The 15,711-nt window shown below is 40.6% G+C and overlaps 1 protein-coding gene across 7 annotated transcripts in view; it reads right to left on the bottom strand.

The window, feature by feature from the left end:
* Window positions 1–15,711, bottom strand: part of LOC143349937 (uncharacterized) — a 539,266-nt gene that overhangs the window by 124,083 nt on the left and 399,472 nt on the right. For all 7 annotated transcript variants that reach the window (XM_076781601.1, XM_076781602.1, XM_076781607.1 and 4 more), the window contains one exon: window positions 3,617–3,920. In XM_076781601.1, the coding sequence (XP_076637716.1) occupies window positions 3,617–3,920 (304 nt within the window). The remainder of the gene's footprint in view (window positions 1–3,616; window positions 3,921–15,711) is intronic.

Here is a 15,711-nt window from a genome sequence, read left to right as displayed (position 1 = left end):
GATCATCGGTTCACGGTTCAAAGGTTCGGGGGACGGTACGCTGAAATATCATAAATCACGAAGTCGTTGCGTCTGAGAAGTTTTCATAGTCGGTTGGTTCGATCGGTTGCCCCTGCCCAACTATCGTCCCTCCGGTTCCCACCCCCCACCCCCTCTTTCCCCGTCTCATTCTCATTACGAAGTTCCCGGTCATCAAATTTTATTAGCCCCCGCTTCAAGGGTTCGCCTTACTTCTAACTCAATATCGTAGATTTGTAGTCTCGGTTTAACTACCCTCGCTTCATCCTCGTCCCGGTTCCCTTCGTTTCCCCGATCTCCGTCTCCCTTCCACCCTCACACGCGTTCGTACGCGTTCACCTTCCCGCCCCCGCTGTCTGTCCCTCGCCTTCCTTTTCTTTTCTTTGAGTTTTCTCCTCTCGAACCCCAGATGCAAGCGCGGCGAGCACCCGGAGCTCGAGAGACTTTGAAAGCAGCAATAATTCCGTGCTCCACAGCCGAGAACTAATTTCCACCAGGCCTGGGAAACCAGTCCCGACGATCAACGGGGAGGGTGGTTGATCCGACCTTCTCCGCCCCCGCGATTCCTTGCGTTCCGTCTTCCGCTCGCGCCGTTTCGTCGTCCGACAATGGCCAGGCACGCTGTACCGTCGTCGATGGTCGCAGCCAATGAAGATCGATCCTGGCGGATCCGGTTGGTCGATTCCGCGAAAAGACGGGGGCGGAGGAACCCCGTTACGACAAAGTCGCGGTATTTCTGGGTGCAACCACCGACTCGATGACGAATATTGCGGTTCACGGTCGGTTTACCGCTTCGTTTCCACGCCACGGAGATACTGGTGATGTCAATTTCGATCCGATAATTGCTGGTTGTCGATGAACCACGTGCTGGACGTGGACACGCGAGAGAATCCTCGGGGGAGTGTTATTTTATCGAAACTTTAGCGGTTTGGAATATTACTTATTTAATTTAGATAAACGTCTCTCAGATTGACACTTTGATTGTCAAGTCAGACATGTATGACAGGACTTTTCTCTATGGAACTGGAACAATTCTAAAGAAATGTTAAAGTTGGATAGGATTTAACGAGATTACAAAATACTAAGTTGAATTTTATCTATTGTAGTTTATGATTGTCTAAAGTCAAAGTTTTGGTCTCGTAAGAAATTGCACGATTTTGGTGAATCTTTCTCTAGAACAATTAATTCTCAAGTGGAAATGTTAAATTTGAATAGGATGTAATGAGGTTACGAAAATAATTACTATGTCGGATTTTATGTTTTGTAGTTTATGATTGTCTAAAATCAAAGTTTTGGTCTCGTAAGAAATTGCACGATTTTAACTTCTGTTTTAAAACGTTGATTAATTTCAATCTCGTACATCGAGGAAAGAATCTTTCCTAAAAAATTTCGAATTTAACGAAATATTATATCCATTACGATTTATTACACTTCGTACGGTTCGACAGAATAATAACTATCGAAAGAAGAATCGATAGAACGGAATATAACCACAGGAGGATGTTGTCCAAGAATATTTACCACAAGAACAATATCCTAGAGCGATCGTAAAGACCCTTGGAAGCTTCGAACTATTTTATTCGTAAACACGATTTTCGCAAACGTTTAAACGGAGAAGAGAATCGACGATATCGATAAGAGAATTTAATTACGACATTGTTATGTAACCGTGTTATTTCGCAGAACACGTTCGCGATGCAATGCAAACAAATTAGGGCGTGCAATTGTCAAGAATGCGGTAATGCAGCAGCCTCGACGAACAGTGTTGATATTACGGACCATTATTAACACAGTAGAAACAGGCCGTATTAGTCAGCCATCGTTTCCAGTAGTACACACTAGCGATGTCTACCAACAGTAGACGGTGTTAGCAAATAATCAGCCAGCAGTAGCATTAGTAAGAGTTTGTTGAAACCAGTCAGCAGTAGCTACAGATCATACGTCGTCGACAGTATTAAATATCACGTATTATACGATAGCTGTGTAGCTACAACATTGCGCGTAAGTAGAGAGTGGAGACCGAAGGTGTCACGTTGCACGCATTATACCGATGTACAACGATGAAACGCGAGTAATCGTGAGTAACGATGTTTAATCAGCCCTAATACGAAGAAAAATTGTCGCTTCATCCGAGTTAATAATAAAACGAGGAAACGTTGGAATCGTCAGACTTTTCAGAATGAGAAATAATTGCTCGCGAGCCCAGGAATTTAACATTTAATATTCCCAAAAGCGTATAAATCGTATAAATTCAAAATTTTCAAAAACCACTCCCTAAAAAGAAAAGAGTTTCGGAAGAAAATGAAGGGAGCTACGAAACAAGTTCGATCAACAGAAACATAATCTTACACTAGCCCCAATTTCTCGATGATTAACCACTGCAAGCGGATCAATCGCGTTCGAAACGACGTTACTTAAGAATTGCTAGCAATAACCGTAGTACTGAAAGTACCGGACCGCGGGAACAAGTATAATTCCCAGAATCCTGCCATCGAGCCGGTTCGATCCGGAACACGACAAATTGAACACTGCGAATGACGTATAAAAATTAATGAGGGCGCAGTTAGAGGTCGCGCAACATACTCGGCGATCGTCAAAGATTCACGTAATCCTCTTACGTCGTTGGATCTTCAGATCCGCGTTGACTCATCCGGCAGGTTGTGCTGTAAGCCTTTAAACCTATCTCAGACGAACCAATATCAGGGCAATTTCGAGAAAACGGTGTCACGACATATCGACTGAACCGTGGCAAGCTTTTGGATCAAATTACTCCTGGCGGATCTCCTGGCAGCGACTTGGTGTTTTGCGAACGAGAAAATCTCCTTCGTTCGGTCCCCGATACCCGACAATTAGAAAAATGCAACTTTTAAATTTTAATATAAATTGGATTGTGAGAAGGAATTAATTAAACGTACGTAATACAATAGAGACTGATTTAGAGATACAGATAATGCACATAAAGGTAAGATGTGAGCTACGAAAGAAATGGTACTCGTGAATAATTAAATGTTACGCTTTGTAAATTGGAATGAAATAATTATTCGTATGACGCAACTGATCAACAATTTATGTTACGGTAATTAAATAAATATAGCAGCCTCCGTTTAAGATACATTTATTTTATTATCGCAACATGAATTATTCATAAATTGCGTCACACGAGTAACCATCGTATTTTATTTATTGTTTTATTTTGAATCTAATCCCGTACGTTCCTCTTTACTTATTGCTCTTGATAACTTCAGACATCATCTGATCATCAAAATCATTGCATTACCATCGTGAAATATATCTCATTCATGTTACATATATTTAATTAATATTCATCGTGAAAAAGAAGAAAAATTCAAAGGGGACGAGCTCTTTTACCATGAATACTGCCATTTTTCGAAATACTTTCTAAGAGGTCACTGAACCCTACAAAATTATCAGCAATTTTATTCTACCTTACTGTTGACCAAAGTAAAATAGCGTGGGTCACAAACGACCCAGACTCGATAAAAGCCTTTCATGACGAGTCAGAGGCCCCTTTCGCGTGCTCTTCGACGCCTACGAAGAAGGAAACTAACAATAGGTAAGAAAAAACGACGTGATTTACCTTTTGCTGCTGCGTCTGCGTGGGTTCCGTGGCGAGCAGTTGCTTCAGGGCCGGATGTCCGTGGCCATTCGGCGTCGATGTTGCGCCAGGCGTGCTGGGAGTGCTGGGATTGCTTCCTGGCGTGTTCGGAGTATGAGGACCGGTCGTGGGACTGCTAGGACTAACGCTTTCGTTCACCTTGCTGCCGGCATGATGGTTTTCCGTGTGCCTTCTGAGACTCCTCGCGTCGCAATACGACTTGCCGCATCCTTCCGCTTTGCATTCGTACGGCTTCTTGTTTCGATGCGTCAGCATGTGGCCGTTCCTGGAACACGAAAGTCGTCTAATAAGAACGGAGAGACCATTTACATCTCGAAACTTTGGTTCAATAAATACCACTCTAATCGTCGAAATTAGAGAAAATATTGTCGTGTAAATCTTTCGAATTAATTTGAGACTAGTGAAATTGTAGAGCTATTGGTCGTGTGATCGAATTAAACGATATTTAACTGTAGAATATTCAGTCTTTATTCGCAACGACGATTTTTGTAACATAAGACGGTTAGGAAATTGAACAGAGACCGCTATAGTATTTGAGATAGCATCGAATTTGTCTGAGAAGCCAATTATAGAGAAATTATTTGTAAGCAGACCCACAAAATGTCCAACGTCAGGATAAACTCTAAACGGTGAAGGTTCAACAAGGATACTGCAGCGTTTTCGAATTTATGCCATGTTTTCGTCCTCCAGGAACGTTTCCCCAATGTTTGGCCGTATCTTTCGCCTACACCCTGAATATCCCGGAAATCCCGAACAACGACAAACACGTTTCGTCGTCCTATCTTACATCTAAGCTCCGTCCCTCGCGCGACAACCTTACGGCCGTTTCCACGGCTAAAGACTCCTCTCTTCACCCCATTTGCTCGATATCCGGGTGTAATGCCATCGACGGGGGCGATACGTACGTTTAACGCGACCCGTGGACCTATTTCGAGCATCCTCGAACAAGTACAGAGCGCGATGGCGTCGAAAGAAGGCGAGCTTAATGTCGAGGCGGACGAAAGAATACGCTAGAGCAACAAGTTGGCCCACGAAATTCCGTTTCTCGTGGGCTTCTGGGTACAAAACTGTCGCGATTACTTCTTTCTCTCGATTGGTTAATGTTTTGAAACACTTTTGGAAGCTCCACGCGTGCTAATTTTATTTCTGTAACAAGAAATTTCTTCTTATTTTGCAAGCAATTTATAGTTATTCTCGTATCGGTACAATGTATAATGGTGATACACTATAAATGGAAGGAATCTTATTTATTTTTACCAAATGTTGTTTTCATTAGACACTGTTACTTCTATTTACGAAGTAGTTTTTTTTTATATTAATATTCAATTATGAATCTAGTAGATAGGTTATTAAATACGGGTTTTGTAGGGGATGCTGCACTTCGCTGCACGAGAACCTTTTCTTTTCAACAACGATTTATTAGCAATATACAGGATATTCGGCCAACCCTGGGAAAAATTTTAATAGAGGATTCTAGAGGTCAAAATAAGACGAAAATCAAGAATACCAATTTGTTGATGGAGGCTTCGTTAATGAGTTATTAACAATTAAATTCAAAAATTTCAAATCGTTCTAGAAAAATTATTTTTGGTTGCAAGAATCGATTACAATCATTTTTGGTGAATACAAATACTTCCGAAATCCTACTCACTTTCGAGAAAAAAATTCGAGTATGTGCTGAAAATTTTGGGTCAAAAAAAAGACTTTCAAATCGTCTTGGAAAAATTATTTTTAGTTGCAGGGGTCAAGTGTAAGCATTTTTGGTCATTAGACATACCCGCGAAATCCTACTCAGTTTCGAGAAAAAAATTCATTACCGAAAATTGCACGTCTGACCATAGCGTCGATATGTTTCACTGAAATTTCATGCGTATCTTTAAAACATCATAACTTCTGAACGGATTGGACGATTTTTATGTTTAAAAAAGCAAACTACGCGTATTTTGATGGAGAATATATACAAATCACAAAAATATTCGAAAAGTTGATCCTTGACCCCGCAAAATGAGAAAAACCCCATAAAAATGGTCCAATTTTCAAACAGCCATAACTCCTACGATTGTGAATATATTTCAATGAAACTTTTTTCTGAAGTAGAGCTCATGGGTACCTGCAAAAAAGTATTAGACAACTTTTCTATAGGGCGTCAAACAAAATCACTAAAAATGAAAAACGAATTTTTAAGAAAAATTGACAGGGGGTAGGTGCCTAAATTTTTCGGCGAAATTGAAAAATTTCAAATCGTTCTAAAAAAATTATTTTCAGTTGCAAGCGCCAATTACAATCATTTTTAGTGAAGAGACATACCCACGAATTCCTACGCACTTTCGAGAAAAAAATTCGTGTAGATGGACAAATTTGATTTAGAATTTTGTTAATAACTGTTTAACGAAGCCTCAATCAACAAATTGGTATTCTTGATTTTCGTCTTATTTTGGCCTCTAACACCCTGTATTTGCAGTTATACATGTGTAACCTTATACAGTCTTTTCGCATATCTGATGTTTGAAAATCCCTGCCTCTGTTTGTAGTCCTAGCTTTCATTTTGGAACAGTATGGACATAGTATCCATTTTTCTTTTGAAGTTATCATAGTGTGATGTCTAAAGATATATATTTTCTATCGAAGAGATACTTTGCTTACAGGGAAAAGTGTATTAAAAAACCTATTTTTGGACACGAGAACCAATTCAACATGACATGACCCTTGACAAGTGTTTTTTTCAATTTAAACCCTTAAATATCTCAATGTATGAAACCATGAATACACAAGAGTAATTTTACCTTCGTTCAGTGAAGTGAATTACCATTGTGGGAGTAATCTATCCTTGATAGTTTCCAATATATTTCGAAATATTTCACTTTCTTCGTTTCTTAGAGCCAAACGCCAAATGGAAATTAAATTCAATAAAAAATGGAAACTTCCGTATTATCGAAATATAAAAGTCGACGACTGGTAAGTAAATTTCCTGACCACAGAAAGCAAGCGTGGAGATTCCTAGTCCGAGATTCGAGACGCAGTATTTTTCGAGTCATCGATTCCAGAGAAGGCATTTGAATGCGTTCGCGAGACGGTCTTTGGAACAGGCTGGAATAAAAGTGCGAGGACGGTCGTAAACGTTCGTCAAGCGTGGCCGAGTTAACTATTATCGCGGGCTGCGTGCCATTTTCACGACATTCTCACGAAACGCCCATCGAGACAGGAAAAAGAAGAGGAAAGAGGCCACGGAACGGGGAGCGGAAAGTGCAACAAGTTGGCGATGCGGTCTAACCGACGAATAAGAAGGGTAGCTTTATTGCTCTTAAGAAGTGTCTGATACGTTGATCTTCCCGTGGCCCACGCCGTAATTGCATTAATCCGGCAATGAGTTACACGGTGGAAACGACATCGTTAAGCGCGAAACGCCGCGGTCTATAGTCGTAACTATAATCGAGATACGAGATTCAACGCGGATAAAACGGGCCGTAAGCGACTCTGTAAATTGTTGATCCGTAAGACAAACAGGAAACATTATTCGTAGATCGTTGAACCGATAACTATTTCTGCTTTCGATCGCGTCAGAATCGTGTTTATACGAGAAAATCAGCATCTAAATAAACGAATTAAAATACAGGAAAATGGAGCTAATTTACATACGTTTACAGTTGGGTAAAATTTAGAAATCGTTACCCAATTGCATCGAGTTTGGTACCCGTCTAATTGCACTTACATTTCACGAGATATTAGAAGAAACAAATACAGTAGAGGAAACCAGAAGAGGTCGAGTATTAAATATGGTATTCCAACATTCCTCACGATTCACCGAGTCACTAAAGTAATTTTCACGGTTCGAACGGAGAAGCATATTAAAAAATACACAGTCCGTCGATGAAAACCATCGCATTAACGTATTCCGGTTTCCCTCCGTGAAACTTCCTCTTGCAACCGACGACTACCCTTCCTCTCGTATTCTGAAACTTTAACGAGGTCTCGAACATTGTCCACGTCCGTATCTTCCTGGAAGGAAGGGATTCTCCTGTGAATCGCACTAAGAAGTAGCCCGGAGTGCAGCGCGGAGGACATCGTATCCAGTAAATTTTCCAGCAGCCGTGGGAGGGAGAGGGGCGAGCTCCTCTATCGGACCAAGTTTTATAGTCTATCGATATACGAACGAATTCCCTTAAATTCTATCCCGAGGCGAAGTTCGAGTCGAGCGGGGAGAAGGTAGGGGGGTAGACAGGGTTTAATTTGTAAAAGCTAATTCGTTCAACTTTTAACGTATATCCTTTCTGGTCTGACGTCCTTGCGGGAGATCGTTCCGAGGATCGATCGAACCACCCGCGAGTCGCACTTCCGACGTTAAAAGGCGAAAAAAAAGAGACCGAGTGCTTTCAAGGGAGTCTGGGATAAAGCGTCTGATTTATTTCGTAATTTGCCTTCGAGTAATAACAGTCGATGGGTAATTTGAATAAGTAACTGCCGCGATTTACAGGGGGGCGGTTAGAACTCGCTGATTTTCGCGAACGATGCGCCATTACCGATTCTAATAGAGGCTAGGTTTCGTAATGGCGTCTTAGGTACTCTGAATTTATTTTATTTCATTTGTATATGCAACTTGTCAGTCGTTAAATGTGTATCGTGAAATTTGAAAGAAATTCTATCGAATACAATTTGTCTGAAATTTGTATTCAAGAAAAATTTATACTAAGAACGTTCGACTGTGTTACGAAGAATGCAACAGCAATTTAGAGTTTGTCATCGTACGACGTGTTTCCGTCCAAGATTTTTCATCGATTAACTTTGTGCGATCTTCGAGTGTTATGATAAAGAACGCCAACGACGGAAAGCATACTTCGATAATGTCTTCCGTTTCGCTCGCTCTTTCTCTTTGAATCCGCAACAAAGCGTTTTTAACGCAGCGAGGGGTTGGGGGGTAGGAAAATGGCACAAAGACCGTATTGAAGACGTCGAAGCGAGAAAAGAAAGCTTCGTTGTTGAAAGAGAAACAAAGGAACGAGGATATCTCGGTTCCTTTTTTTCTTTTAATGGCGATGCATCCTTTAAAGAACTGCTCTAAATATACGTTTCTGAAATGGAATCGATCCCCGGGTCTGATAACGGTTTTAAACAAACGCTAGCTTCGTAGAAAGATCTTTTCTAACACGAAGATTTGGATCGATGGATAGAAAATCGCGTCAGAAATTTGAAGGTTCGAAGATGCACTTTGCATGCGAAACGAGAAGAAAAGACCCGGGAGGAATTTATAATTTTACTTACAAATTTTTATCCAACGTTTTTATGCTTTTAAGCGTATTAATAATAATTCGATTTTGGATCTTTGTGCAAATTCATATTTTTATTAATCCTTTGCATTCGGAGACTTTTCTCTAAACACCCACTACTAACTCAAGTACACTTTCTTACGAAATGGATAGTAAATACCCCAAGCAAACATATCTTCTTTTACACTCTTAGCTATTTTGTTCTATATATTCTTTAAAACAATGATATCGTGGTGTTTCATTAGAGGGTACATCCAAATTATTTGCTGGATGTTCCTTCAGAGGGGACAGTTAATGAAACGAGAGCTTCGTAAAGGGTTGTCTCAGCCCCTAAATACACTAAGTGCATTCCGCAGTTTTTTGGGAATTAAAAATCCCCCATAAACGAATCTCGATTTTCTGAGTTTCGAGGAACGATTGAATCGTGAATTTCGCAGTTGTACCGTAGGTTTTAGAATATTTTCCGCGCTGAACGTCTCTGCCCGATCTCTACTCGTAGCCGTCAAAGTCCAAGATTAAATTCTCACCAATTATCAACTCTCCATTAATTTCCCCGGTCGCAGTCGGTCGTTGCGAAAGGAGAGTCTCCGAGGCCGTTCGCTCCGCTCTATTTTCTTTCATTTCACGGGGTCAGAGCATCCTTAATGCGAGGCGGACGAGAAGAAAGCCCAGGAACAAAGAGGGTATCGGCGATATCGAGGTGGGAAAGCAAGCCCTCTTTACAAGCGAAAGACCGAAGAAACGACGAAGCTCCCCCGCTGGCTGCATCGCCAACGACTCTTTCTGAATCCTGCTCCCCCCTACACCCCTCCACCCCTGTCCCGAAGTTGTCGCAAATCCCTTTTGGACCAAGAGACGACGACCACCCTCCATCCTCCTACACCTCTTTCTCTCTCTTTCTGTGTGTATATATATATATATATATAGCTTGGCTCTCGAAGAGCCCTCGAAGAGAATATCTCTCGAGGTATAAGCGCTTCCTTTCGTCCTTCCTTATTTCGAGGAGCAGCGTCGCCCGTTCGAGCTCGGGGGAGGAAAGGGACTACGTGGATTTACTTCGATAACAGAGATACGCCGAGGAACTTACAATGGCGGACCCGGGAACCGGTGCAAGAAAAGGGGTGAAGGCTAAGGGACGGGGACCAGGGATCGACTCGCTGCCGGACCCGTGCAGTCTCCTCTTTCCCCTGGCTCCTTCGCTGAATCGGAACAGGATGTTGCGCTTCGGGCGTCTTTTTTTTAAATTTCAATTAAACCACCCCCCGTTACGCCCTCCTTCGAATCGCTGACGCATCCCGTTCGTGACTGCGTATTAATTCGCTCGACCTCCGTCCAGACCCAAGACGTCGAATTTAGTTTGAAAAATGCCCCATCGAGAGCTACTACAAACGTGCACATTTAGAAACGTGAAAAAAGAGTTCTGAGAAACGTACATATTCAACTTTGTTTTCGAGTTATATCATAGACTGTCTTATCCTTTTTATTATTCAATGAATTTCAAATATACAACTCGTCGTAGCTAGAAAATAAGGTCGAATAGAACGTATGTTTACGCGAACTTTTTTTATCGTTTTCGATTGGTTCGTCGCGAGTAAATTTACATTAAAAAGTTACCTAATGAAAGAGTCGTACGGTTGTCTGGTTAATTTGTCCGTCAAAGGGCAGCGGCGCGGCAGCGAATGTTCGAGGGAATAAAAAAAATGTGCAAAGGATAATAATTGCGGCGACTCGGCTTACCGGCGAGAAAGGAAGTGTCCTTCGAACGTTGTCGTTCTTTCTTGTTATTTTTTTTTTTTTTTATTTCTTTTCTTTTTTTCGTACTTTCTTTTGTCTGCTTAATTACTCCTGCGTGGAACAACGAATTCCGCGCAAATTCTACGTGGCGTCCGCGAAATAAGAGGCTTTCGAGAGATAACGGGAAACAGGTTAAGTACTCCGGGACTTTTTCTTTCCACTTCGGGTGTATCGTTGCCCGCGGTTCAACCGGGGAAGCCTGTTTCGAATTCTTTCTCTTTTTATTTTTGATAATAGAACCGAGCAAAAATTCGCGGGAAACTGTGTCGCTCGCTGAGAATAGAAATGAAACGAATCGGGAGGCGAAACAGCGACCCTCGACCTGTTAACGAAAATAAAGAAATCATCTCTTCATTGTGTAAACTAATTTTCGCTCGGTTCGGTGTTTCCATGTTCGTTCCGCGATAGAGGGAATTATAATATTCGAGAACGCGCATCGAATAAAAATTTATCGTCGATTAGAGTTAACAGTCGAGGTAGTAATTTAATCTGAAGTGTCCCTTTTCAACATTACTAACGACGTTTGCTTTCATGCATTTAAATAATAGAGAGTAATTGGCATGAAAGGCTTTGTAAAACAATAAGCACGAAAAAAATACCGGGAAATCAAACATTAATTGAACGGTAACCCTCGAGTAATAATCCAATAATACGAAATGGGAATTTAATTGTTTCTCGTAAAAAACAAAAATATCCGACAGTTATAGAAACGCGTTACGTGATGGAAAACTTCACCCATATTATATAATGGCGAGGAAAAGCGAAGGGCGGATTCGATATCAGAAAATATCGATGGTAGTTGTAATTCGACACTTATTACTTCGTACAAATAGAATTAAATTACGTTCGATCACCGGGCGTTACATTTATTTCCCGATCAACCGTCAAACTTCCCACGATCGATGGATCATTGCCTTAATCATATTTGTCTGAAGGAACCTATCGTAACAATTTTCCTGTTGCTCGGTATTCCAGTTCCATTGAAACGTCATGAATGGTTTCAATGGCAACGAGGGGGTATAAATGGATTAATCACGTTACTCTTTGCACGTTCCTTTAAAAATAGATACGTCAACACAATAGTGATCTGCCTCGAACAGGATAAGAAAAAGTGATCGTAACTTTCTATTCAAGCCTAGTCAATTACGCAAATATCAATGGGAGGAAAATTCCTGGTCAAGGAGCTTTCTAATAAACGTTTCTGCAAATCTCGTTGTATAAGAAAATTAAATTAATTTCTCCTCTACTCAGATAAAGAACAAAGTTAATTAAATTCTTGCTTTTCGTCTGGTATTGGTTATTTTTAAAATAATTGCCCAACCGTGGGTAAACACTCCGTATAGCTTACAAGAAATCTGACGGAAAGTGGTTCGAAAATCGTCTCGTCTCTCAATCAGTCTTCTTTCTTTATATAACAGCGTCTCTTATAATCTTGTCGTTCGAAGAAAATTCTTTGCTAAATACTTAAAAGGTAAGGGACTTCAAAGAAGTATTTCAGAGACGACAGTTATTACATTCGTTACATAAAACATTCTCTGAAAAGGCAGCCAACTATGCCGTGAGATGCAATTTTTTTCCCTTTGGCGAACTGAACTTATGAGAATTTTCAGCCCCGCGAGCACAAATTACACTTCATGCAGAATTTACAGTAAGAATCTCAAAGACTAATTATTCGTTGCTTTCGGTGCGTAATGGGCTGCAATGAGCGTAAAAGTGGCATTTATATTAATTAAATGCAACTCCCCGCGTGTATTAAATTCAATAACACTCGACGTGCACGAGTCGGAATACTTTTTAACAAATTACCCGGACGTAAATTTTGAACAGTGTTTCTGCATTTCCATTCAAAGCTTCCCGAATGATCCCGTTACTTAGATCGTTGGAACATAATTTACCATAATAGAGTTACACAAATTTAAATGGAAAACACAGGGATTACGAACACTTCCATAAATTGTAAGGCAAAATTTAATGTGAACCCAAATAACCGCGTTATTATATTTGCTAATTAATTTCTACGGTCAGCGATGAGCTTGTCGGCGGGAATAGAATCCGAAACGCTATCGTCGAGTTTACCTTTCCGCTATTTTTAAGCTGAAATTGCGAGCTCGCGATACAGTGGTGAAGTTTAAAAGGATTCGCGGAGAAAACACAATTCTTTACGACTTCGGTCCGCAGTACATACAGAGTTAGGTACTTAAGTCCCGTCTTTTCGAGGTATCCGAGGTTAAAAGGATTTCAATAAAAACAGGAAACAGGCCAAGGACTTTTTCGCTGATCGGATAAAGTCGTCCACATCGTTTACTCGAATCCCGGCATATGCTTTCTTGAGAACGAGTTTCCAAGTAACCGACCAAGAAATTTTATGGACACAAGCCAAATGGAATACTCCCTCGAACAAAGGGGCAATGTTTCTAAGTACGCCGTTCCTTCGATCCGACTAAACAAAATATCAACAATATCGTCGAAATCTTGTACCTGCTGCTTATAACATATTTAAATTGCTTCTATAATACTAGGAATAATTTAAACTTCTCTAGAAAATAATTTTGCGTTCTCTGCAAAACTAATAATACCGGTTAGAAACAAATATTTATAGGCTATAGTAACGAACGATTTTCTATTCAATTTTCGTTTGAAAGTTCGAAGGGCTTCTCGTCGATGAAGGGAAGATCCAGCAGCGAAAGGAAATTGAAAAGGAACAATCGACGGGACATTGAATTTGAAAAAAGGCTCGAAGAAGCCAGAGATGAAACAAAAGTAATTCCTGACGGTGTTCGTCAGCTAGCATCGAACATAGTGTCGGTGGACCCCATCGACTGAAATACGTATGTACATAAAACGAAAGCGACGTCGAAGAAAGGTCGAGGAAAAGAGAAATACTGTTCGAGTCGAATCCATTGCACGTAGCAAAGGGAACGAAGCACAGAAGAGGATTGCGACGATTTCGATGCGAGTACAAAGACAAATTTTCGATCGAAGAATCACCGACGAGAAACAGTAATTGTCCCTGGAATTAGTATGTCATTAAATTAATATCCTTTCTCGAAAATACGTTAATTCCATTCGTACAGTTATTCCTACAACTCGATATTTAAATTTGAGTTACACGATAAATTGATACGTCTGAATATTACCGCGGATGATTCTCGAATCGGTAATATATAATTTACGTTTTATTTCAGTAGTAACGCTGTAATAATCCTCTTAGAAAATTGTTGAATAATACGTACGTAAGGATTATGTATTAAAACGGCAACTCCAATCCCTCGAATGATTTTAAGCTTTCAATATTTTATGAACAGATTACGCCGGATTACGACCACAGTTACAAGTTTGCAGACTCACGTCGGTTCATTCTGTCAGCTTAGAATTCGAAGCCTTCGAAATTTTGCCTGATTGAACATTTTCCAGTTTCGATCGTTTCGAAAATAAGCTCGGAAGCTTGTTGAAACCTGAGCCGCGTTGACGTTTCCTCTGATTTATAATCGCATTAGAATACGATTCGCGGAGACCAATCATCTCTACGAGCATTGCTCGAGCTGCAATCACCGTTTTCTGTTTTCTATTTTACGAGTTTTCATTCACCACTCTACAATACCGCGCACTTAGGCTTCTTTAATGCTTTTCTTCGTCTACTCTCGCGATGAAACGTATATTATGCGTTTAGCGATCCAGGCGAGGAAGTACGGTTCCGTGGAATTCGCAGAAAGGAGTTTCGTTTCGTTCCTATTTATGGTATCGCTTTCTTTCGTTATATTCAAGAATTCTAAGAAAATGTGCGCAAAATTATTAGACTTCGTTGGTGAAATAATTTTAAAACTTCACGAAACACGCGAAAGATCGAGTACGATTAACGCGTCTGACCAATATCAGTTATTTCTACTTGCACCAGTATTTGTATAATTTCTAGCACTGATCTAGGTGTGTAATACTATTCTTTACGTTGTATGAATCTAGTAACTGATCACGATTAATTAGAACACAATACTATACCGCTGGGAACCCTCAAAAACAAAATTATAAGTAGTAATGAGGAATAATGGTCGGACATATCTTCGAGTACAATTTTCTCAGGAACAGAACCTCGTACGAGAAAATTCTATTCTACATTCTCGACTTGTTTTTACACGAAGAGCTTGCTATTATTCGGTTATACCAGAAATTTTAGCCCTTCTCGTACTTGTCAGAAGAATTCTTTTTTCCTGAAACTTGTCACACTCATTTCTGACTAACTAATCTCCTTCATTTAATTAAGTGTTTTTCTGTTCTATACTATTTCTTGTATCACTAATCCTCAAAAATATTCATAATTTTTTAACCGTCATTCGTAATGTAATCTCTATTATGTTTTCTTTACAAGATATTCCATTTTCCAGTGATCCTGCACCAGCAACGTTGCATGAAATATATTTTTATACATCCGTGGATATCTTTTCTCGTACAAATCGTCGTAATCAGTTACTTACGATTTAATGACAGGCCAAGGGACACCAATTCCTCGCGATATCAACGAGAGTCTGAGGAAACATTCAACGAATCGCAAGTAATACCGCGACACGGGATCGAACGTGACACAGGCGGTACGAAACTGTGGCAGAAAGGAAAACTGCTGTCCGTTCGAAACGTAGCCGAGGATACGTGGCGAATTCCGAATAGAAGGGAAGGAGGATTTGTAGATCCGTCTTCGCAAGAAATACAAAGTCTAACCTTTCGGCCTGGCCAACAATCCTTGGCCAAGGCTACCAGAAGCAACCATCGCTGGCCACTATTGATTCCCTCTTATTCCTTTTCCCGTTCCCGAGAAGAATTGAATTTTCGTTTCTCGCTGGTCACTCCGCGATTCTGCCGCCCCCGCTCCTCTATTTTCACGCTCACGTTTTTTCTTGCCCTTCGTTCTCCTCTGGCCTTACTCATCCCTTTGATTGCCCCGACCGTACGGAACCGCGTTCGTTTATTTTCGGAGAGTTTCGCAAGAACACTCGGAAAATGAACATTAAT

The sequence above is a fragment of the Colletes latitarsis genome, chromosome 14 (assembly GCF_051014445.1).
Source record: "Colletes latitarsis isolate SP2378_abdomen chromosome 14, iyColLati1, whole genome shotgun sequence".
Lineage (NCBI taxonomy): Eukaryota > Metazoa > Arthropoda > Insecta > Hymenoptera > Colletidae > Colletes > Colletes latitarsis.
The sequence above is the reverse complement of the archived record's forward strand: the minus strand, read 5'-3'. Positions and strand labels throughout refer to the sequence as shown.